The following is a 22,720-nucleotide window of genomic DNA, read 5'->3' as shown; positions in this document are numbered from 1 at the left end:
GTCTTGTTCTTTTTCGTTTATTTTTCTTTTTTCCCTGACAGGTATTAGGTTAAGGAGCGTTTTCTTCAGTATTTTCGTGCTGCGGCGCCCAAATTATTGCATAATTGAGTTGCAAAGTTACTTCGTAACTAGGTCTAAATATAATTATTTTTGAATTCAGATAGGGCATAGAGCTTAATACTTGAAGGAAAGTCTTTGAGGAGACTTTATCATGCAGCCATATAGCAGGAAGCTTTTCTGGAGAGGGTGTGTGTTTGGAACCGATCAAGGCTTCTCTTGAAGCCTTTTTTGATGGACCACCAGCAAAAACTTTACTACATTTTGTTGCAGATCTTGGCTAGGTTATGCAACTAGCAAGACTTCTGAAAATCCCAATTGAATGTACCGTGATCTGAGATGAGGTAGTTCAAAATCCGAGCTGCAAGCGGCAGGGAATAGCGCTGGTCCGCGAAGGCTGAGCTTCGCAGCAGGACGTGTGTTTGTCTGTGCTCGTAGCAAAGTCAAGTATCGCAGCAGATACGCGGTATTGCCGAGCACCTCCCAGGTGTGTGCAGGGTTCTTCCATTTCAGGTAGAATGGTTGTAAGAATTTACAAAAATAAACAAATTCACTTTGTATCCTGTAACTCTTGTTGCCGGATGCTGTGCCTGTGGGATCCGGCAAGGCAGCCTGGAGAGCATCGACCCACTGACCAGCAGAGAACTGCAGGAGCAACGGTAACGGCCTCAAGAGTAATGGGATTCGTTTAACCTCCGGTTGCTGAAAAACGTCAGCAGTCTTAAAGATAATACGCATCAGCTTGGCTAATGCCTCGGTTAGAGCTCTGGTTTAAATGACACCCACTGTCCCTGGGACCTGCACAGCCAAACTACAAACTGAGGGTAGCACACAGGGGTTGAAGGTTTTAGGGGTGCCTCTGAGTCCAGGCGTTACCCTCGGCAGGGGCTGGCTGTGCGGTTTGAAGGGCAGCTCATAAACCCGTTCCGCAGGGAGGGCAGCTCCGCTGGAGAGGGAGGAGGGAGGTGCAGCTGCCTGGGGGCAAGGCAGAAGGCCACCGGAGAATGCCCCCAGCCTGGGCACCAACATTGTCTCCCTGGTTAGTCAAGAAGAACTGTAAACTCCGCAGAGGCAGGTTTTCCAAGGCGTTCTGGAAGGTGATGTGGACATAGAAAAGGAAGATGTAAGCTAATATCTGCTATAATTACGCCTTAAAATCAAAAGACCAAGACAATTTATGTCAATGGCTCGTAATGGAATTAGCTGAGAAGCTTTCTCAATCACAGTTAGCAAGAAAATGTCTTGGAAAACTAAAGAAATTCCCCCAAAATTGGAAAACTGTTACTGTAGTTCCGTTAAGTTAAAAAAACCTAGAGGGAATAACGGAGAGCTAACCATGACGGCTTAGTTTTACGTCAGTCACATTTATTTAATGAGAAACTAATGTTTTTTGGAAAGAGCTTTCATAGAAAATTAACGGCCTTGTTTGTTAAAGTGAGTTTGTTGTCTTGCTATATCTTAAAAGATTTGCGTGATGGAAAAGATAACCATGATGGTTTTATATCCTATGTTTGTGGCTTCTCCACTGTGCTTAAATGAATTCTGTCTGGCATTTTGAATAAAAATACTTGCTGTTCTATTGAGGTGATTGAGTTTGCGTTAGAAGGATTAAAACTGTATTGCTTATCCCGTTGCGTGTTGTAAGGTGCCGCAGGGATCGCTGTGCTGCTGATCATGGACTGGCGGGGTTGTAAATCGCCAGGACAGTTTTGTGTAGCGATTTGCATTGCTTGACTCGGTGGTTACGAGTCAGGAAAATGCAGTTTATGTCCCAGCGTGTGCGTAGCTCTGCCTGGCTGCACGCGCCTTGGGTGAGCCCGTGTGTGTAATCCCTGAGTTGCAAGTGCAGCACCGAGGCAGATGGGGATGATTTGAGCTGAGGATACCTAAAATCCAGCAGCAGCGTGGCTTTTCTGGTACAGAATTTTTTCCTTAAATTTTGTGTCATTTTGTGTTTCTGGAAAGCCTCCTGCAGCCCCGTGTGCCGAGTAGGCTGAGGCCGGCCGGCAGCAGCAAGGTCACCGCGCAGCTGGGGAGAGCCTCCTGCCAAGTCTGGCCAGGTCGTGGTGGGAAAGAGATTGGGACCTGATAAATGGGGGGACCCGGCCCGGGAGAGGAGGTGCACGAGGAGCGGGGCTGGTCCTCGAATGCTGTCGACTTCTGCAGAGCTGCTCTGCCAATAAAGAGAAAAGCAGAGGGAAGAGGAAGGTAGAGAAGCAGCTCTGGGATAATCCCCTTAACTGGACTTCACTGAAGCTCCCTGGAAATTGTTTAAAGAGCCTTAAAAATGCAGCTGCTGTATTGAGAAACTAGGCTGCCCTTCTGAAAGAAACTGCACAGCTTGGTCTAGTAACTTGGAATTTTAAATGATGGCTTTGCATGCAACCGGCTGGGTAAAACGTCTCCCCTCCATTTTCCATGGTAGCTGTAGATTTGACGCCCTGAAGGGACAGCGGTGGTACTAGTTACCAGTGCAGTGCTTTATCTCCGTGCTGTCGGCATCACCGGTTGGTGTCTCTCCAGGTGGAGCCTGGCGCGCAGCGGTCCAGAGCTACGTGCGGTGGAGTTAGAAATGCTGGCGTTCGCGCTTTGTTTTCTAGCAGTCGTGCGTATTCTTTGCATTATTTCTAGAGGTGAAGTAGGTTTGCTTTCTGTGTGCCATCTCTTGAATTATCCTGGAATTAATTGTGATAAAGGATTGCTATTCCTTCATTACCTGTCACTCAAGGACCCCAAGGATCACTAAGCTCCCTGAGTAATGCTTGTAGCCCCATCGATGTGTTTGTGCCCTTTGGGGTGAGGATCATGGTGTGTACTGCTCGAGCTCTCCAGTGCCCTGGAAAGCACTGGTGGTTTCTGTCTAAACTGCTTTGATGAACAAAATGAATCTTTTCAGATAGAAAGATTTTTTTTTTCAAAATAGCAGATACCTTCTTATGCATTTCTGGAATACTGAACAGCAATGTTCTCACCAAGGTTTGGTTGTTTTCTTTCAGCAATCAGAGAGGATGGCATGCCGGGAGGCAGAAACAAAAGCATCGGACCTGTCCAGGTGAGCACGTCCGACCGTTTCTCCACGGTTCCCTTCAGCTTTTGCTCTCTTGCCCTGGGCACGCACCTCGCGGGTGGTGAGCTCGGAGCGTGGCAGCAGCTCGGCAGGGGCCGGGGTTCGTTGACTGAGCCGCTCAGCCCTGCCTGTGTCTTCTGCTGGCGTAGCAGGGCTTTGACTCTCCGCAGGTGTTAGAAATACATCTCATGAACCATCGATACGTAAGTAAAGCCGGGTGCTTGCTTGTCCCCGGAGGGTACACGGCGCTGTCCCAGGGTGCCTGTGCCAATACAGGGCAGTCTGCAGCCATGGCGCTGCTCTGTCCTTTGTGAGCCGCACAAGGACGCCCGTCCCTCCGCAGCTCCCAGTAAATCTCACGGGCTGCCTGCTGCAATTCCTTCAGTTGTTGCAAGCGGGGCACCCAGTAAATGTCTCCCTGATTGATGGCGCAGCTTGTCTGGAGATGTCTTGTAAAGCGCAAGGTAATTCAGCACAACAGCTTGTAGTGCATGCGAGAGAAATGATGGCCGTTTCCAGCGCACTTCTAGAAAGGAGGTCTTTTAAAAGTTTACTGGTTATTTTAATAAAATAGAAATAACACTGAAAGCATTTTCTGTGACTCTCTGTGCCTGTGAAGGCAGTACTCTCCCCAGTCCAAAACCAAACGGTGAGGAGCCAAGCCACCAGATGCCCTGCCTGCTTGGTAAGGTCCTCCATAGCAAACCAGGAAAAAAGCAAGAATTAGTCGGTGGGGCCATGCTGGTGGTCAGCATCAGGGAGAGCCTAGCGCAAACAGTAAAATCTCTTAGTAATGATAGAACATTTTCTGCTGTTTGCAAACATCATCTTTATAACAGCATTAGTTACTGATTCCTAAAGTCTATGTGGGTCTATCGAAGCGGAACAAACACTTAATTTCTGGCCAGGTAACAGTTTTTACTGCCTCTCTGAGCAATGTAGCTGTAGTAAACCGCAGCCTTTGCTAGCCAGAGCAGGCCCCGGCTCATCTGAGACTTGTGTGATCGGTCAACGTTGGACCGTAGGTTATGCCACAAGCCCCGTTCCCTGGGGTGAGGCTGTTTAGCTGTTGCACTCTTCAGCTTCCATACCTGGGTGAGGTTACTGCGTATTTCTGACGCTTTTGCAAGACTAGAATAAACTGTCTAAGCAATGTTTGGCTCCTGAAAATGATGTTCAGAGTTCACTGCGCCTTCTTGCAGCATGTTAACGCGAGGCCTTTCCATACTGCGTGCCAGCCTCGCTAAGGGACATGCGCAGAATTAAAAAAAAAAAAAATAAAAAGGCCCAGAAATTTTCATGTTGCATTTTCCCCACTACTGATGCAACATTTCTCCAGGAGCATACCCAGGTCTTTCCTGAAACTTTATACTTCAGGGAACTCAATTTTTAATTGTTTTTAGTCCACTTTAGCTTCATATATATTACTCTCTAATACATGTTTGAAGTATTAGGTGCTTGCTTACTTCTTTAGGTGCCACCTGGTTCTTATCTGGGGAAAAATAGTGAACAATGATTCCCTGTAAACATTTTCCTGACTAATTTTATATATGTCACCTTGCCTCTCTCAATTGCTTTATCAAACCGGAGCCTACCCCACCTTCTGTGTGCCTTTACCTCTGCTGAATACTGAGTGATGTTCCCGATGAACTGGCCTCAATTACTCCCAGGTTTTTCACTGTGTGACAGTGGCTGATTTATGGCTCGTTGCTGTGTGTATTTGACATCATCTTTTCATATGTCCATTCCTATCTACTGCGTTATCATCACTTGAATTGTACTGCAGGCGCTGGAGGTCACCACGATTAGCTGCAAATAGAATTTTTCACGTACGTTGTTAAATGTAAGGGAAAGATGTGATATCTGCAGGTACGGCGAAGCGTTTCTCCGGGTGCAGGGTGGTTTCAGCTCTGTTGGATGTGGCCGTACAGTCAAGGTGTTCATGTGCAGAGGCTCTGCCTTATTTCTGTTCTCATAACCACAATGGTCCTGCATTTGACAGATATCAGAGGAAGAGATTGAGAGAATTATGTCTGGGCAAGAATTTGAGGGAGAGGCAAACATGTCATGGAGCAACAATGGAGACAGTGACCACAGTTCCCCTGGAAATGGAGTTTCTGAGAGCAACCAGCCTTCACCCGTTTCTACTCCGTCCTCAAGGTGGGAATGACCCCTGGAAGAATTCTGTATTGCAGTAATCCCGACTGTCTTTCCCTGAGTGATACTTTGGGTCAATGTAGGAAAAACACACCATGAGTGCGTCTTTGTGTAAACCGAGCATACTGCAGGTTCTTACATCTCTAACTGTGTTTTAAGACAGACAGCCACTGGATTGAAAAGAATTGAACTGGGAGGCGAAATGCTCATGAGCAAATGAAAAAGAAGGCAACGTTGAGTTAAAATCATATTTAAAATATATCTCCTAATTTGCATTGATAGTTTTTTCTGCAGATCATGGGACATTGATTACCTTTCACTGCTCGTTCTGCGTAAGCTCGCTCTTTGCGCTGTGCTCAGATTTTGAAAATAAATGACTTCATTTGGGTTACTTGTTGATGGTGTTATATTAATGTCGGTTCCTGTTAGTGCTAGCCTCCTGCTGCAGCCTTTGCTTGTAAACACAGCGAGCATCTCAGACTTGCATTCCATCTGCTTTCAGTTGCGTCTTAAGCCAGGAGATTTGTGTTCGCTGGCTGTGTAAATACTTAATTTACAATCCTAAATTTTGGCCCTTTAAGGAAGCTGGGGTGGAAATGCTCAGTACAGTTGGGTTTCTGTTTTGCTCTCGAATGGCTCAGCAGCAGTTTCCGGATCTCCGTTAAGTGGAACTAGCGCTGAGCCAGGCTCAACGTGAGGCGAGCATAAGGCGTGTGGTCTGCACGCTCTCAATTATTTCCAGTGTAAGGTTTAAATACAAAGGCATTCTCCATTCTGGTTTTTTCCTCCCTATTTTTATTAACGTTTCTGATGGAGCTGGATGCAACATTTTAATGAATCAAGTGGAATTTTGGGGGTATATTAAAAAGCTTTTCCTTTTCCAGTAGGTCCGTGGAGCTGAATGGATTCGCTGCACTCAGGGATCAGTATATCGGGACGCCGGTGTCCACGCACTATCAGTACCTCCCGCACCTTTTTAGCTATTCTGCTCACTCGGCTCTGATGCCTCCCCAAACGCGCAGCCTGGACCCCCAGTCGCACAGTCTTATCAATCAGTTGGTGTCAGCAGAAGACCTGGAGCCGCTCGGCACGCCGATGCTCATTGAGGACGGGTGAGTGTGCGCGGCGTGGTGCAGCCCAGAGCTGCCTGTTCCTGGCTGTCCTTCGGGGCCGGCTCTCCCTGCCGGCACGTGCGGCTCCAGCTTGTGCTGCAGAGGCTGCCGATGGCGAGGGGCCGGCTGGGTGCGCGCGTTCCTGGCCCGATTGGCACGGGGAGTGTGTCCCCTGGGAGAGGGTGCAACTGTAGTGCAAGCAGCAAACCAGACTACGTCCCGTGGGTGGGCTGTGCCCTTGCTTGTGTGAGTGTGGGGTTTGATGGGTTTCAGCCCTGAGACTGCATTAACTGTACAAACGGCCCAGTAATAAGCACAGTAGCTGGAAAAATACACATGGGTGAAAAAAAGCTGGGTAGTCCATTGGCAAGAGCTGCAGGGCTGTCTCTGAGGCTGAGCTGCACCGTGCCCAGCAGGCCGGGTGCTGGGCGGGTGAGTGACCCCAGGGATCGGGGGGGCTCCCCCCACAGCCCCCGGCCGTGCAGGCCGGGTGCTGGGCAGGTGGGTGACCCCAGGGGTCGGGGGGGGCTGCCCCACAGCCCCCGGCCAGGTAGGCTGGGTGCTGGCCATCGCGGCTCCCGCTGCCAGGTGACACCCTGGGCACCAGCACATTGGGCACTTGAACGTGAATTCCTGTGGCATTTGCCTTGCCTTTGAAGTGCCTCATCAGATGATGTCATTCAATGTTGTTAATTGTTTTTATGCTTTCATATTAACTGTGCCTGCAGGTATAAAGTGACTCAGGCAGAGCTGTTTGCGTTGTTGTGTCGTCTGGCGGATGAATTGCTTTTCAGGCAGATTGCTTGGATCAAGAAGCTGCCGTTCTTCTGCGAACTCTCCATCAAGGACTATACCTGCCTGCTCAGCTCTACGTGGCAGGAGCTGATCCTGCTCTCCTCGCTGACTGTTTACAGCAAGCAGATCTTTGGTGACCTCGCGGACGTCACCTCCAAGTACTCTCCCTCTGACGACGAGCTGCACAGGTGAGATGTTGGGCTGAGCCTGCGGGTAAGGGAGTGAGATCTAGGGATGGAGGACGGTGGCCAGGCACCCTGTGACCAACTAACTACCTCTCCTTGATGGGCCGCTTCACCTGCGGCTGGTTTCCTTTCCGTTTTTTAGGGAACGGTTGTTGCAGGCGTAGAAAGTACGTCATGGTTAGGCAGTGTTGGATCAAAACTTCCTTCTGCAGGGGAAGGTGCGTGGTGCCGTATGGTGCTGTTTGAGTTTCCCGTACCAATGCTGCAAACCGCCTTTTTATGGGGAGAGTAAAACTAACCATCACTTTGGGTAACCCTGAGATACAGGATGGAAGGTCTTATATAAAAACCCTTTGGGCCAGTGGAAAGGTTGTTCACAAAGCTGGCTGTCTGTCTTATCAAAGTGTTCATTATTAATTGCTATTTCATTGTTTTGATTACATAAATTTAAAGATGTTGCAACTTAGCTCTTGTTTTTTCCATAGTACGTGCTATCTGATGCTCTGAGGAACCTGCCTTTCATTTATCATTTTGGTCAGGGTGTTGTGTTTTGGTTTGGGTGTTTTGTTTTGTAGTCTCGGTGCCAGACAGATCCTCCTTTTGGTAGTAGCCTCTCAATCTCACAATATTACGGCAGAATAGGCAGGATTTACAGAAACTGCTGCCCACCCTCCCTTTCGAGATCTGCCCTGTTTGCGCTCTGCCCTCGCCAGCCTCGGCAATTTTGCAGGAGTCACCAGGGGATCTAAGTGCCTGATAAACAGTGATTTAAAATCCTGCCATGGTCCTCTGCCATCGCAGTATCTGATGGCTCCTTGAGGTTCCTTTGTGCATCTGTTTCGACAACCGGAGGGGCTGGCTGAGACCACGGCGGAGGAGTGGAGGAGCCAAGAGCTGGGCCCAGGTGTCTCATTTCCTGGGGCAGGTTCCTCCGCGGCGCCGTTCTGCCCTACCATTCATCGTGCATCTGGTGCTGCTCCTGCGAGGAACAGTAAGGGTCATAGAAAACCACAATAACACTTGTTCTGCACTCAGCCGTCCTTTTGTTCCTGCTGTCCTGGTCAGAGCCTCAAAAGAGAAGTGTTTGTTTCATTTTGGGTTTGCGATAAATACGAGCGAGAGGTAAGAAAAAAAGACAAAGGAGGAATCCTCGCCCTTCAGAAACCAGCAATTCAGAGCTGATCGCCTTGAAAGTCCTTCAGAGATCTGTGCACATGGATGAAAATAGGTGTTCTGGGGAGCGGAATGTTTCTGCAGTCTCTTCTTCTCATTTAGCTTATCGAGTATCATTCATTGTCATTAATAACATGGGAAAATGCACACCAAAAAAGCCATTTAGTGGGAAGTTGCACAGATGAGGGGTCTCAAGCTGCACGGCTCCCTCTCGGTTGTCTTTATGGTAGTTCAGCCGTCGCTTGACCGCAGGCGGCAGTGGGACAGTTCATGGGTATCAGTCTCCCTCTCCGATGCACTCCTGGAAAAGCCGGTCCCTTCAGATCTGCGAGGGCTCTTTTGGAGCAGTGTCCAACTTGGGGGTTTTCTCGAAGAGCCCGTGTTCTTTGGAGAGCTCTGGCACTGGTCAGTAATGACTGCAAACCCACGTTCGTTACATCTCACGGCCGATTGAAGAAATCTCGCTGAGCTGTGATAATCTGGCACTTCGGGGTTAATTTCTGTTCTTAGCAAAATGACGGGAGTGATGCTAATGCTTAGGTAGGTGACGAATGAAGGCATAGGATGAGCTCCCCAGCCCCCCTGTGTTTTAATCACTTCTAACAACTGGCTAAATGTTCTGTTTGCCTGCTAGACCAAATGTTTTCTTTTTATTGCGCTGTTTTTCTGGAGATGAATATGAAATGAATAGATTCCTGACCTCCCCCCGCACTCCTGATAGTGCTTCCCTTCCCCCTCTTCCCCAGCTGATCCCGATAACTCCCAGCCAGAAACTTGCCTGGTGTAAACTGCGAGGAAAAGTGTGTGGAGGAGTCAGTCCTCGAGAAGAAATAGGGCTGTGAAAAACAGAACAGCTTTGTTTGAAAGGGGGAGGAAAGTATGCACAGAAAAGTAAGACAGTTCAACTGCAGGAATGAGAGAAGAGCTCTCCTGGATTTATGAAGTGATGAGTGGCTGGTAAAAATGTGCATGCTCTAAAAACAATTAAACCCAACAGACGACTGAGTGGTCTTTGTGCTCATTAACTTCTTGAGCTTTGCAATCTTGCACCTGCAAGATTTTTAATGTCAACTTGAGAGCAAGAAAACTTGTACAACTTTAGATTAGCCGACAAGGCTTTCATCACTTACAATATTACTTTCTTGAAGAAGTGACCTGGAGTTCAGATAGCTTGTTTTCACTTCTCGGAGGTCAAACTCCACCATGCATTTTACAAATAACTTTGAAGTAAACAAACACACATGCCAAAATAAGGTATTATTCAGTGAAAAAGGTTCTATTTTCGTTCTATTCAAAGATGGCTTTCTGGATGTGCTCTTATTCTTTGTGCTGCACAATGCCAGAACGCAGCTAAAGCTTCCCTAAACACTTCTGTCCCACTTCTGAGCATTTTTGCAATATGTGGTTTCTTTGAAATGGGGCTATTGCTGAGAGATGTGTTCCTGAGAGGCTGTTCTGGCCGTTGGCACGCGTGGGATGGTCCCAGAGCGTGCCTGTGGGCACCGGCAGCCCTCTGTGCCCTCCAGCTCTGTTTCTGCCTGTTGCTTACGCCATTTCTTTCACCGTGCGCTCCTGAAGAAGAAGCCGGCACCCCCTTCAGTAGGGTGACTTTGTTCTGCACGCACAAAATCTCCATCAGGCAATTTCCCAGGAGATTTTGGGGAGATCTATGTTCCCTGTGCATCAGCGTGCCCTTTCCCGCCCGTGTCCGTCGCTGGCTTCCCTTGGCGAGCGTGGATGCTCAGGAGAAACACGCAGCTTGTTTCCAGCAAACGGCACAGATTCAGAAATGAGCGCGGCTGTAGCTGGTGGGATGCTCCAGGGCTGGTAGGGCTGGTGGATCCAGATCCCGGCGGAGGGTCCCTGACAGTCCACACTAGCAGCAGCACTTTTCTGGTTGGATCTTGATAGGCACTTTATTAAGTGCAATGAGTCCCCCCCATCCTATTTGAGGGGGAAAGTTTAGAAGGAAATGACACGCGTTCTTTAGACTGCACGATTCAGCCTTAGACCGCAGCCTGCAGTTTCACTCCCTTTGACGTTGGTTATTTGTGGTTTCATGCATATTTGTAATTGTGAGAAGGATCCCAGCCTTCCTGCAGCGTATCCCACCCCAGAAGCTCTCAGCCAAGGAAAATTAACAAACTGTAATCAACAGGGAATAACTACGGCTGTGTGGAAGTACAGCATCTCTGCAAGCCACTCCTGGGAATTTTTGGGAGGTGAGCTTCCCCACCTCACCGTCAGATAGATTGAGTGTGCACCACTGTTGTACGGGGGTCAGTGTAATTCCTCTGCCTTTAAAACAAGGCTGCTTCCAGCGGCACTCTGCAGATATGAGAATCCGCAGGCACTTTGGACTTTGTTCTGGGAGGCAGTGTCTGTGCGGCGGGTCTGGGGTGCGTGTTCCTGCAGTCCTGTACCGCTGGAGCAGCCCTGCTCGGGTGCCGCTCTGTTCGGCCGACACACCGAGATGCGCTGTGCAGAGCCGAAGCCTGGGGGTTGCGCTGATTCTGCAGGCAAAGGTTAACATTCATTTAGCAGCTTCGTAGACTGGAGGGGGTTGTTTAAACCCAACAACTCAGATGTCAGGTTGGGCGTGTTTGTGGCAGAGAACCAGCGTTCCTCTGTAACCTGCAGCACCGATCCCAGATCTCTGTACAGCTGTTGGGGACACCTCCAGGCCCCCAAAGATGCGTCGGCATTTCTGTCGGTGGCCAGTGTGGGATACTTTGGGCTGCTGCAGCTGGTGGAAAGTGCAAATCGAAGAAAGGTGGGAGGCAGGGATGGGTGAGAACACGTGAAACGCTGCTGGGGGCAGCTTGCGTTCTGAGCAGGGGAAGCACTCCAAGGGAGCACTCCGGGGACTGCCGGAGGTGCTTTTGTCCTCCGCAAGTATCCATCAGGAGTAAGGCATGGTGCTGTATAACGTGGTGTGAGCTGCTTTCTGCTGTGGATAGATGCAGTGCAACACCAGGCAAGGCAAGTATCTCTCCACATTTCTAGGAAATCTTATCTCATTCCCCAAACTACGTGGTTAAACCTCTCGTTAGCCCAGTGAAGTGCGATGGCACAATGCTCATTGAAATCTGGGGAAATACAAGTGTAGAGAAGCACAGCAGCATGCCTACAAGCATGGAAGAAGTTTTTGTGTATTCCTGGCTCCATCCAACCTGTTCCTCTGTCCGAGCAGGGTGGTGATAAACTGAATCACCAAGAGATGGGGTTTTGCTACAATATCTGTTACAGTCAAGTTTGTAATTGAGTCATTTTCCTTCTTACTTCTACTTTAATTTAATGGTGCCAGCAGACTTCAAGCAGTTTTGATGACAATTTTTTTTAATTCTCTTGCAAGATGTTAAAATCTCTGAAGTTATTTTAATAAGCTTCTTGTCTTTATTGTATGGACTGTGTCCTGTATACATTGATGTGTGATCTCTGTCCTCCAGATTCAGTGAAGAGGGGATGGAGGTGATGGAGCGGTTGATCTACCTCTTTCGCAAATTTAACCAGTTGAAGGTCAGCAACGAGGAGTACGCGTGCATGAAAGCCATTAACTTCCTAAATCAAGGTGAGTCGACACAGAGAAGGTATCAGCCCCGCTGGGGAAATTCTCTGAAACAGTCTGAGTTCTCTTTGCTTCCCTGATGAGAAATGGGAGGAAGGGCTCCGAGACCCACAAGGAGACTTGAGCTCTGAAACCTCTCTGTCCGAGTTTGCCGTCGTGCAGACCATACGCCGTGCAGAGTGGGATACCTGGGTACCCGCATGAAGGAATCCTGGAAGTGGATGAATTTGTTTGCTTAGACAATTTTTATTGCCTTTACCTATAGGCACCAAGGACAGTAAGCGTGTCATTTTACGTACGTACCAAGGGTACCAATACCAGAATAAGAACAGAGCAGAGAGGCTGGTGAAACTTTCTGGATAAGGTTTGCAAGAGCCATGACTTACCAGCTGCTAACAAACTTTTCGTCAGACAGAGATGTGTTCTCTGAAAGTATTACTGTTTTACGTAACTGTTTAGGCAATTAACTAAATGATACTGTAGAACCAGTTAATTTACATGGCTTTTTTTTTCTGAAGTAAATGTTGACTATTTGCATAGCAACCTTTCAAAGATTCCCAACGAGAAGATGTATTTGTTCATTTTTCTGCTTTAAAGGGTGAATTTGTAGAACCAGTCCTCCCCTTTTTTAGAGCTTTTCTGACTCTTTACAATACTTACCTTCAGGATATATACTTAGGTCACCTAGCTGGCCTCCTACTCTTTAGATTCTATACCTAATGCTAAGTCTTCAAAGTGAAAAGTAATCACGAAGGAAGTGTTTACGTGCAGGCAATGAATTCTGCCTAAGAAGGGGCTGTGTCCTCCTGTTGATTAACCCGTGTATTAAAGCTGGCAGCCCAGGCTGCTGCAAGACCCTGGCCATCTCAAACTCCATGCAGAGTAATTCCTCAACACGTGAGAAGATCCCAGTTGTTTCCTAACAGCTGTAGTGGGCTGAGATGGTTCAGAATAGATGGGTTTGTTCCTCAGTAGTGCTTCTCCCTGTCTCTGCTTTTGTACGTTGTCTCGATCCGTTGCTCCTGGATCCCTTTTCCCGGTCGTTTGTTGTGGCCCCCGTGTCTGTGGGGGCTCGCAGGACATTTCTTCATGTCGTAAGTGAAGAAAACTGTTGAGAGGCAAATGCTTAATGGATGGCGTTCAGCTGTAATTTTGGAAATAAATGTCCCTGGAGTCTTTTGTACTGTAAAAGATAGTTGCAGTCTGTGCAAATGCGCTGCAGGCTCCCTCCCCTCACCCCGTTTCCAGCAGGAGATAGTGCTGACGCTTCAATCTCTGCCGGGCTGAGGTTCCGGTTTGCTTCCCTGGGCAGTTTCCTGACACTGGATAATACACTTGTCGAGCTGTCTCCATTGTTTTCCAAAATGTATTTTCATTAACTTCCTGTCTTCTTTTATTTTTAGTTGAAGTTTGCAATTTTTTATGTGAAATACCTGAGAATTATTTTTAAAAGTCAGCTTTTGGGCAGTAGATAAATGCCTCTTCCGTCAGATGGTCTTACGATACTGAGCCTGCACCGAGGATCCGCAGCTTCCGTGCTCCCCCGTGCTGGATCCTGCCCAGGACCCCAGCAGTGTGCCGGTGCCGTTGACCACGCTGAACGGTGGCACTGGGCCTTCCAGCCAGTTTCATAGCTTGGAAATGTCCATTCGTCCTTTGTGTATGTTGCCTGACATTGGCGAAGCTAAATTTAAAAATAAGAAGTTGACAAGTTTATAAAGCTCGTATGGCATAATTCATAAGCAGATGGGGAAAAATATGATGATACCTTGTATTATAGAGTTGAGCGCTTTCCTCAGCCAAGATGATATAGCTAAAATCAACATGTTTCTGTCTGAGGAAGTATTACACTGAACCCGCTGTGAGGACCAAACCTTGACACAGAGCTGCTTTACACCAGCCAGGCGGGGAGTTAAGGTTGCTGGAGCTGTTATGTCCAGGACCATCCATTGAGCTCTGCAGATGAGCAGCTTAGGACATTAGCTGTTCTCATCCTGGTCTTCGTGGAAGGAAATCCCCTAGCCACACGCGTGTGTAAAGGCACACCCGCGATGCAGGCATGCCAGGAGGGAGGTGGGAGTTTTAGTGTTTGTCCAACGGGGCACTCGGGGCCAGTCTCCGTAGCAGGGACCCAGCTTAGAGTTTTAGCAATCGGTTGTTCTTTCCTGAAGAAATGGCAATGAGTGGGAGTCGGCTGCTCTTCTAGGATGTACTCGGCATGTTTTCATTACTCTGCTCGTATTCGCTTTCAGACATCAGGGGTCTGACCAACGCGTCCCAGCTGGAGCAGCTGAACAAGCGGTATTGGTATGTTTGCCAGGACTTCACGGAGTACAAATACCCACACCAGCCAAACCGTTTTCCGGATTTAATGATGTGTTTGCCAGAGATACGATATATTGCAGGTAACTTTTTGAGCTCTTCTCCCACTGGGATCATGTGCAAGTTAGAAATTTGCTTTTAAAAGAAAATTTATTACAGTGAAATTCCTGTTGACTTTGGTGGAGGATGTTGGTGTGGGACTTTTTTCTATCAAAGCTTCTCCCCCGTCTTCAAGCCCATCTCCTGTCACCCCTAGCTCACCAGCCAGACTGGCTCTTTGCAAGTTGTCCCCGTGACACTGGCGGACACGGCATTACGTCCCCTGCTCCCAAGAAGATGTGCCTTGCTCTCCCCTACTACCCTTTAACCACTTTGGTCAGGTTCTCGATGTATTTTCTTCCTTTCAATCCCAACTCGGAGGCATTTTGTCTCAAAAGGGTGTAATCCTGGCTTGAGTAGTTACCTCGTAATAAATAGAGACATCCCTGAAATGCTGCTTAATTAAGGAGCAGATGATAAGCAGAGCAGTGGGCAGTCGTGCGGTGTAACCCCCAGGTTTCAGCTCCTCTGGACCTCTGAAATCCGCAGGTGAATTTTGAAATGCAGTTGTGTCACTAATTAGATCTATAAGGTCTGGAGTTACTAAAACATTGTTTGTTCCTGAATGTTAGGGCAAAGGGAGATACTTGCCGCCCTGTGTCAAGGCTCCGTATGCTTCATCCTACTCTGCTGTAATGAACTAGATAATAATCAGAGAGTAGCTCTTGTAATTTACTCATTGAGATCAACAAGGGAGTTTGAGGAGAGATGGTATTTAGTCTTTCCCAGTTTCTATAAATACTGCTCCATTGTGGAGAAATCATTTTGATCTGACTTGGCCCATTTATTTTGCTTTCGATTCAGTAAATAATAAATCCTGTTGTGTCCAAATGAATATCAAATGTCTAATGTAGCAGTAGGATGATTAACTGTTTCTCTGAGAGGTTCAAGGTAAGACTGTCTCCAGCGTTGCTGGCTTAGGTGTCTCTGAAATCTGATTCAGGAGTGGCTGCTAATTCTGGTTTGTGGTTTGTTTTTTTTTTCTTACCAGGAAAAATGGTGAATGTCCCCTTGGAGCAGCTGCCTCTCCTTTTTAAGGCCGTTCTACATTCCTGCAAGACGAGCGTGAGCAAAGAGTGAGCCAGGCTGGCCCCGGCCGGTGCCTTACTCTGTGCCTCAGGCAGGGAGCGGGCTCACCCCGGGAGAGGGGCAAACGCGATCCAGGCAGGAGACGGGCGGTGGGCGTCCCTGCCATTGTAGCAAGAATCTTTTTTGTTTGGTTTTTTGTTTTTTTTTTTTTTTTACTCTTTTTCCTATATATTTATTTCACGACAGAGTTGAATGTATGATCTTCAACACGATGCACATGGTTCTGTATGAATGCAGCAGATGCATTCTCCAGCGGTTTACAGAATGTGAAGATGTTTAATGTTACAGTGTTTGTTAGGGTTAGTTCTTTTGTATTTGGGGGCTGGGGACCAAGATGACTAAGACTACCTCAAGGAGAAGATGCTGTTCGCGCACTGCTCTTTCCATGATTTGTATCCAAAAACGTTTGTCGTAGAGAGCAAACGGCCTCACTGCATCGACAGAGCTGTTAGTATCCCAAACGGACGATTTTGGAGAAGTGGGTGTTAGAGAAGTGCCAAGCTTTTTTTCTTTAAATATAATAATAATTTTAAAAAGGCAGGGAGTGGAGAAGGCGGCAAAGTCTGTCTAGCCAGTTGGTTATTTTTCCGCTGGCAGTTTCCAGATGCAGGTGGCAGCTCCTGTGGTTCCCCAGCGGGATCGTGGTGCTCCGAGCTGCGAGGGGCTCGCTGCCCCGGCCCCTCCTGGGAGCTGCCGGAGCGGGCTCTGCCCCCAGCCCCAGCCTGACCAGCTGGCCGCTCGCTACGGCCACAACACCTTGCCATGCGACTGACGTTGCGTTGCTGCAGTTCGTAGCAGGCTCCTGGTGTTACACCAAGCTACTCTTGTTGCTAGAGAACTGCAAGTAATTTCTCATTACTTCCTTAACATCCATTTTAGGTTCACAAAAGCAGGAAGAACCTACTTAGAGAAGAGGCAGGATTGCCCTTTTTAGTGTATTCCTGCAGGGTGGTGTCTGACTACCGAGGAGGCTTCTGCATTGCAGCAATCCCAAGCAGCCCGTTTCTGGGAACGGTTAACGTACCCTGTGGTTAGATGTGACCTGTGTAACGGGGTGAGGGACTCCGGTGTCCTCTGGCACGGCTTTCTCTGCTGGACTCAGGGAATGCATAGTCATATCCTGCCAGGACTGTTCTGCTGCTTGTGGAATCCCTTCTTACCAGGAAAAATGGTATTTGTGCAGTAATTGGTAAGCTGTCCTGTCCTAGGTGTTGCAAGGCTTGGATTTTCCATCCCGCAACTTCCACACCACTCCACTGCATGGAGAACTGGTTTGATGACAGCTGGTTAGCTGTTTGAGTAATGGCTAAGTGCTGGCGTTTGTCGAAATTTGGGTGTTCTCATGAGTAACCTCGTGGCTTCCTGCTCGTGGTGGTGGTGGTGAGGTTGGATGAGATGATCTCGTTCTCATCTCCTTCATTAAGAATTAATGTTGAAAGACTCAGTCGCTCTCCTAGGCAGCCATGTCGCTCTGGCGGGATTTCCTTCCCTGTGTCCTTAGATATGAATATGATGTTTGTGTAGCAAGAGGGTTCATCAACAAATGTTTGAATGCCATTTTCAAAACATTTTGGGAAACAACTTCTGTTCCTTTAGGGTAGGACGGAGCAGTCGCTACCTTTCTGTCTTGTCCTGGTGACGGCTGTGTGGCACAAAGCGAATACGCTCAGAGGTACCGAACTGCTGTGAGATGAATGTGATAGTGAACAGGAGAAAAATCTCACTCACCAAAGTCGTCTCCTTGCCCTTCACCCAGCGGGTGCTGCCTCGGTCGCAGGCGCTGTGACCCGCTGGCTTGGCACGTCTCTCGGCTGGTCAGCAGCTGTGCCATGGACCGGGCGCTGGCCGCGGCCGTCAGACCTCTCCTCGGAGCCCCGCTGGCTGGCTGACCGCAGACCCACGGCGGCATCGCCGCCTCTGCAATCCCGCTTGGGCATCTTCCCAAGATGGTTTCCCTTTTCTAAAAGTCCACTAGCTGCTCATTTTTCATTGTTTGAATAGGATGTTACGGGTAACAGCTGCTGGGCCCAGCGGCAGTTCAGCTTGATCGAGCTTCACAATCCAAAGGTGGTTCCGTAAATCTCATTTACTTGCTGACGGTAAAATGAGACAAGCGCATATTTCTCAGGAAAGCCTTCTGCATACAGCCTATACCTCAAGTGTGAATGGGAAGATTTTAGTGTATCTGTTTGTAAGTTAGAAAGTATTTCTCAGCTTTTAAGTTTAATTTCCAAATAGCTTGATACGATCTTTTTATTACGGGTTATCTTCTGGCTTGCTGTTTTATACACTCAAGGGATTGTTAAAATTGCATAGGAGTAATTTTATTCTACAGTTACTGAATTATTATAATCTGTTGATGAATAAGAGTTTGTTTTAATTAGTGTACATAAAAGTGGTCATCTTATTGCCAAATACCCAAGAAAAATCATCTATTAGATATTCTGTGTTTATCCAGAATAGACTCCCAAGACTAATGCTGTACCAGCAACAACAAAAAAAACCTAAAGTCGTTTATGATGATGGGTGGACAAGAATGTTCTGCTTTCTGTTGTATAAAGCAAATTTTGCAAAGGTTGATTGGCAGCAGTATCCGCTAACAAATAACCCATTTATTGTAGGGAGTAGAGAAGCCTTACTAAACTGACAAGTAAGGAAGCAACTGATACACCGAACCAGAATCTGGCTCACTGGACAGTCATTCTTAATATCTTCTGCACCAAGTCCTCTAATGACTTGTATTTTTTAAACAGGGTAAAGTGAATGTGTTGCATTGCAAACTCAGGTATTATGAGAAGGTAGGAATGTAGCTAGAGACGTAGAGACGTTAGGTCAGTCACTAGATGTATTTGTGAATTTGGTTTGAAGGACACCCTGGAAAGGTTGGAATTTTTGTTCCATTCTTCACGTAACATTCGGTTTACAGGGACTCATATTTTATTTGTGCTTAATGCTAGTAGGGGGAAGTTCATTATCTTTGGTATCTATCTGCTCTTGCTTATCTGACCTTCTGTCATAGAGGAATCAATCAACAATAATAGTCTTTGGTAGAATTTTCTGCCATGACAAGTCAATTTTTATCCCCGATTTGAAAGATAAATTGGCTGACTGACCCCCTCCTCTCCTCCATAGCATTTGTGCAGACGGAAAGCTGAAGAGTTACTTTTAATCTGAACAGAGATTTGGGACATAAATTTGAAGTGCTCAGGCTCGCGTACTCAGAGGGACTCTGCCGAGGTTTCCCGGTTGCCGTTGTACAGCTCGCAGCTCAGCGCCCCGTACAGAGCTGGGAGCAGAAATCCGCCGCCCGCTGATGGGGCCGAGTCCCAGCTCGAGTGGCGAGACCCTGGACCTGAGCAGACGTTTTGTGAAAGCTGCTGGGTTTTTTTTCCGCGGCCTGCCTTTGGCTCGGGCTTCTGTCCCGCGAGCTGGACCTCGGCCCCGCTGGGTCTGTAGCGAGTCCTGGTCCTCAGCGTGCCCAGCCCCTCGAGAGGGCGAGGGGATGGAGGGGCAACCAGGATGCTCAGAGAGGCCAGGTACCTCACCTGATGGGCTGTGGCCATGGCAAAACTGATGCAGCGGGGGCTGACTCTCCAGCCGGTTTGCATATGCGTTAGCTGCTTTGTTAATTGGTAATAACGCCAGCGGTGTTCATCTTTATCATCTCGTGCCTGGCAGCCCGCAGTGCTGTGCAGAGGCACTGCTTGCTTTGGGTCGTCAGCATGCAGCTCCGGATTTTTCTGTAATTCTTAAATCCCGAGCTTTTGCCATCTCCCGTCACACAAAGACCGAAGGAGGAACACGGCGTTTTCGGGGCGATCCGTGCAAAGCGGTCAGTCGGTTGCCAGCTGCGGGGCGAGCCGCTGCCCCAGTGACGCCCCTTTTCCTGGTGCTGCGGCGTTGCTTCCAGCGAGCCGGCGAGAGCGAGCAGTGCCAGCAGAACGAGCGGGGCTCGCGCGCGCGCGCTGCGGCGTTTCGGCACGGCTGCTCTCCCACTCGCCGGGGCGGCCGTGCCCCCACCCTGCAGTTGCCCGTGCGAAGGCTGGAGCTCAGGCCGGGTGCCGCTCGCTGCCCGTCCCTCCCGCTGCCGCGCACGGCAGAACCTGCCCTTGCTCTTCAGGCGTCTGCACAGAACCGCAGCCACCTCAGGTTAAGGAGCTTAAGTCTTGTCCTTCAAACCAACCTTTTTTAAAAAAACTTGAATTTCTTTTATCTTTACTACATTTTTTAAAATGGAAAAAAAAAAAAAAGATTCTCCTGTGAATGTGCTATTTACCGTTCATTCTTTCTTCTTTCTTGGTTTTGATTTGAAGCTATGAAGCTTGGTGTCTGTGAAAATGTTGTTATTTCTCAGGATAATAAGCGGCAATCATCCCTGCCACATAAAAGGCAGGAGAAAGGGGGAAACTTGGGGAACTAGTTTAAGTATGAAGCTAATTTTTAAGTTGTAGATGATGTGTAAATCGAGGGTAATACATAGGATGTCAGTATCAAGCTGTGGCGTTTCTCTGGGTTCACGGTGTGTTGTTTGCAATGCACAGAAGCTCAGGGATAAGTATTTAAAATGTGACCCAGAGAAACCCTAGTTTTGATGTTGCAACAGTTGCTTCTTTCATGACTTGTTTGGAAGACTCGCTGAAAGCTGAATAGACCCCCCCATATGGAGATTTTGGGGGAAAAAACTTTTGGTTTGGCTCGTGGGAAGTTTGCCTGCGGAAGGCTTGGATGTGGTCTGATGGGAGAAGCGTCCCGAAGACGCACGTTGCCGTTTGGTCTGTCGCAAGGCCGTGGTGAGGGGACCTGTGGCTCCCTTCGCCCTCGCTGGCAGCTGGGGGTCCGCCCTGCCCGAGGGGCTTCGGGAGCGGGGAGAGGGGGGGGTCTGGACGCGGCAGCCCCGGAGCTGCCCTGCGGCCTCTCTGGCTGCAGCCCCTCTGCCCTGCGGCGCCCAGCCCTCCTCCTCGCCGGGGAAGTGCGAAATAACCGTCGTTTTTGGTAACTTCATGCTTTCGCTGAAGGCATGTCAGCTCCAAGGGCTGGGAGAGGTTTGTCTGTGTTTCCACGTTACCTCGTCCTTCTGCCTCCCGTGTTAAATGTGTTTGAGTGCTTGTGGAAAAGGGGAAAATGGGAATTTCTCAGTATGTCCCTGCAGCCAGTCCGTGTTCTGTACTCAGTTTGTTGCTTATGAATTACAACATCTTAATTACCAGTCGGTAGAACTTTCTCATCGTGGGTCAGTAAGGTTGTAGACTCAGACTGAGAAAGGTACCGACGTGTGAAACTAGTTCAGGTTCAGCTGGTAGGAGCATCCCCGCGGCCCCGGGCAGCGCTCGGCAGGAGGCAGCAAAAGTTTGCGGGGCTGAAACCCGCCTTCCCAGCAGCCTCACTGGCCCAGATCTGCAAAGCTGAGTTTAAACCAGCCCTGCACAGAGCTGGTGAGCCCAATCCAGGCAATATCTTCCCCTTGAAAAAAAAAAATTAAAAAAGACATCCTGTGCAGCTGACCTCTAGCAAGTCTATGAAAGAAGCAACATGGTTCAGTGGAAGAAATGCCCCCAAGGGCAAAAAGAAACAGAAATTGAAACCAGATGACGATCAACCTTAACAAAGCCTTTTGTGATTCATTGTTTTCTTTCAATTTATAAAATGTCTTGTAATAGTTGATAACATTATTGACTCAATTTCCATAACAAAACTACCTCGTGTGACATCCTGTTTATCATATCAAAGGGATTGTGTGAAAAAAAAATACTGCCAGTGTTTGTTGCCAGCCTAGAAGGGCCGTGATGACTGGAGTTTTGTTTCCCTTCCCGTGGGTTGTGGCTGGGTTCCTGTTACTGCCGCAGCATTGCAACCTGCGGGTGATGGTTTTGACTTTGCTTCCCCCCAGGAAGGCATCGGGCTGTGCACACCACGCTCTCGCCCAGCACCTCTGTGCCGTGGCGGTGACCACCACAGCCACTGCTGCGCTGCGCCACTGTTGACAGCATGGACGGTGTCCTGCGGCTGCGGCCAGGTCCCCGCACCGCGAGGCGGACGCCTGTGATGCTGCAGGGGAGGGCTGAGCTCCGGCATCCCTCCTGGCAGAGTGCAGCCCCCGCCTGCAGCCGCTGGGCAGTACATGGCTCTTGCCGGTTTGGTTTTTGTTGGTGCCCATCAAGTCATGGCCCCGGTTCCAGCTCTGTCCTGGTGCAGACGTGATGCAGAGGCTGCGGTCGTAGCCTGGGACCTCACGGAGCCCTCGTGCGTGCGTCCTGGGCGTGAGCGTGTGGGCAGCTCAAGGAGGAAGCGGGTCCGGTTTGTTGCTGTGTGCTTGTGTCGGCCCGTCGCTGGTTTGCAGGACGTTTCTGGCATGGGTTGGTCCTGGTCTTCGGGTCCTTCCACTGACGTTCCAGGTGATGGTTTCTGCCAGTAAAACACTTCATTTTTCCCACAATCCCTTGTGTAAATCAGGGAAGCAGGATGTTGCCTCGGCATGACACACGGTGAACGTTGGCACGCTCAGAGCCGGGGCTGGGGCAGGGGAGCGTGTCCGGCCGCTGCCACCCTCGCCCCGCAGCGCCTGAGGAGCGGAGCTGCGCCTCTCAGGAGCTGCCTTCCCGTCACTACACTACGACCAAATGAATGTTTCTGCTGGCACATCTCAGGCGCGCCGCGGCACAGCCGGTCCCCCTCGCGCGGTGGGACTGGCACGGGTCCATGTCAGCCCGACCTGCCCCTGCTCCGCTGCTCTGCTCTGTGACTTGACTACCTGTGGAAATGTGACCAATAAGTGTTGAACGCATGTTTAGCGAGTGTTAGCTGTATGAACTAATAAATGTGAATTGTTCTGCACCGGTGGCGTCTGCTGTTCGCTTGCACCTTCCCCCTTCAGCAGCGGCTCTCTCTCGGTGGGGGGAGGCGTTGGCAGGGGGATGGAGCCCGGCGCTGGTCTGGGTGGCAGCCGCGGCGCTGCCCTGCCCGCCGCCATCCTGCAGCGGAGCAGCCGGGGCTGGAATTGTTTGTGGGTCTGGGTTGGCTGGGGGGAGCCTGTGTGGCAGGAGCTGAGGGGGGTCTTGTGCCTCAGGGGGGGACGGGAGTGGGGGCAAGGTCAGCGTGA

At 49.2% G+C, this 22,720-nt stretch overlaps 1 protein-coding gene across 4 annotated transcripts in view; it reads left to right on the top strand.

Moving 5' to 3' along the window:
* The window catches only part of NR6A1 (nuclear receptor subfamily 6 group A member 1), a 98,309-nt gene extending 75,862 nt beyond the window's left edge, over nucleotides 1–22,447 (top strand). For 3 of the 4 annotated variants that reach the window (XM_075772873.1, XM_075772870.1, XM_075772874.1), the window contains 7 exons: nucleotides 3,054–3,109; nucleotides 5,127–5,284; nucleotides 6,166–6,393; nucleotides 7,122–7,376; nucleotides 11,996–12,117; nucleotides 14,367–14,519; nucleotides 15,527–22,447. In XM_075772873.1, coding sequence (XP_075628988.1) covers nucleotides 3,054–3,109; nucleotides 5,127–5,284; nucleotides 6,166–6,393; nucleotides 7,122–7,376; nucleotides 11,996–12,117; nucleotides 14,367–14,519; nucleotides 15,527–15,615 — 1,061 coding nt within the window. In that variant the 3' untranslated portion in view covers nucleotides 15,616–22,447. The remainder of the gene's footprint in view (nucleotides 1–3,053; nucleotides 3,110–5,126; nucleotides 5,285–6,165; nucleotides 6,394–7,121; nucleotides 7,377–11,995; nucleotides 12,118–14,366; nucleotides 14,520–15,526) is intronic. The other variant, XM_075772871.1, reaches the window with a different exon arrangement.
* Nucleotides 22,448–22,720: the final 273 nt, after the last annotated feature.

Source organism: Balearica regulorum, chromosome 20 (assembly GCF_011004875.1).
Source record: "Balearica regulorum gibbericeps isolate bBalReg1 chromosome 20, bBalReg1.pri, whole genome shotgun sequence".
Classification (NCBI taxonomy): Eukaryota; Metazoa; Chordata; class Aves; order Gruiformes; family Gruidae; genus Balearica; species Balearica regulorum.
This window is presented reverse-complemented; position numbering and strand designations above follow the sequence as displayed.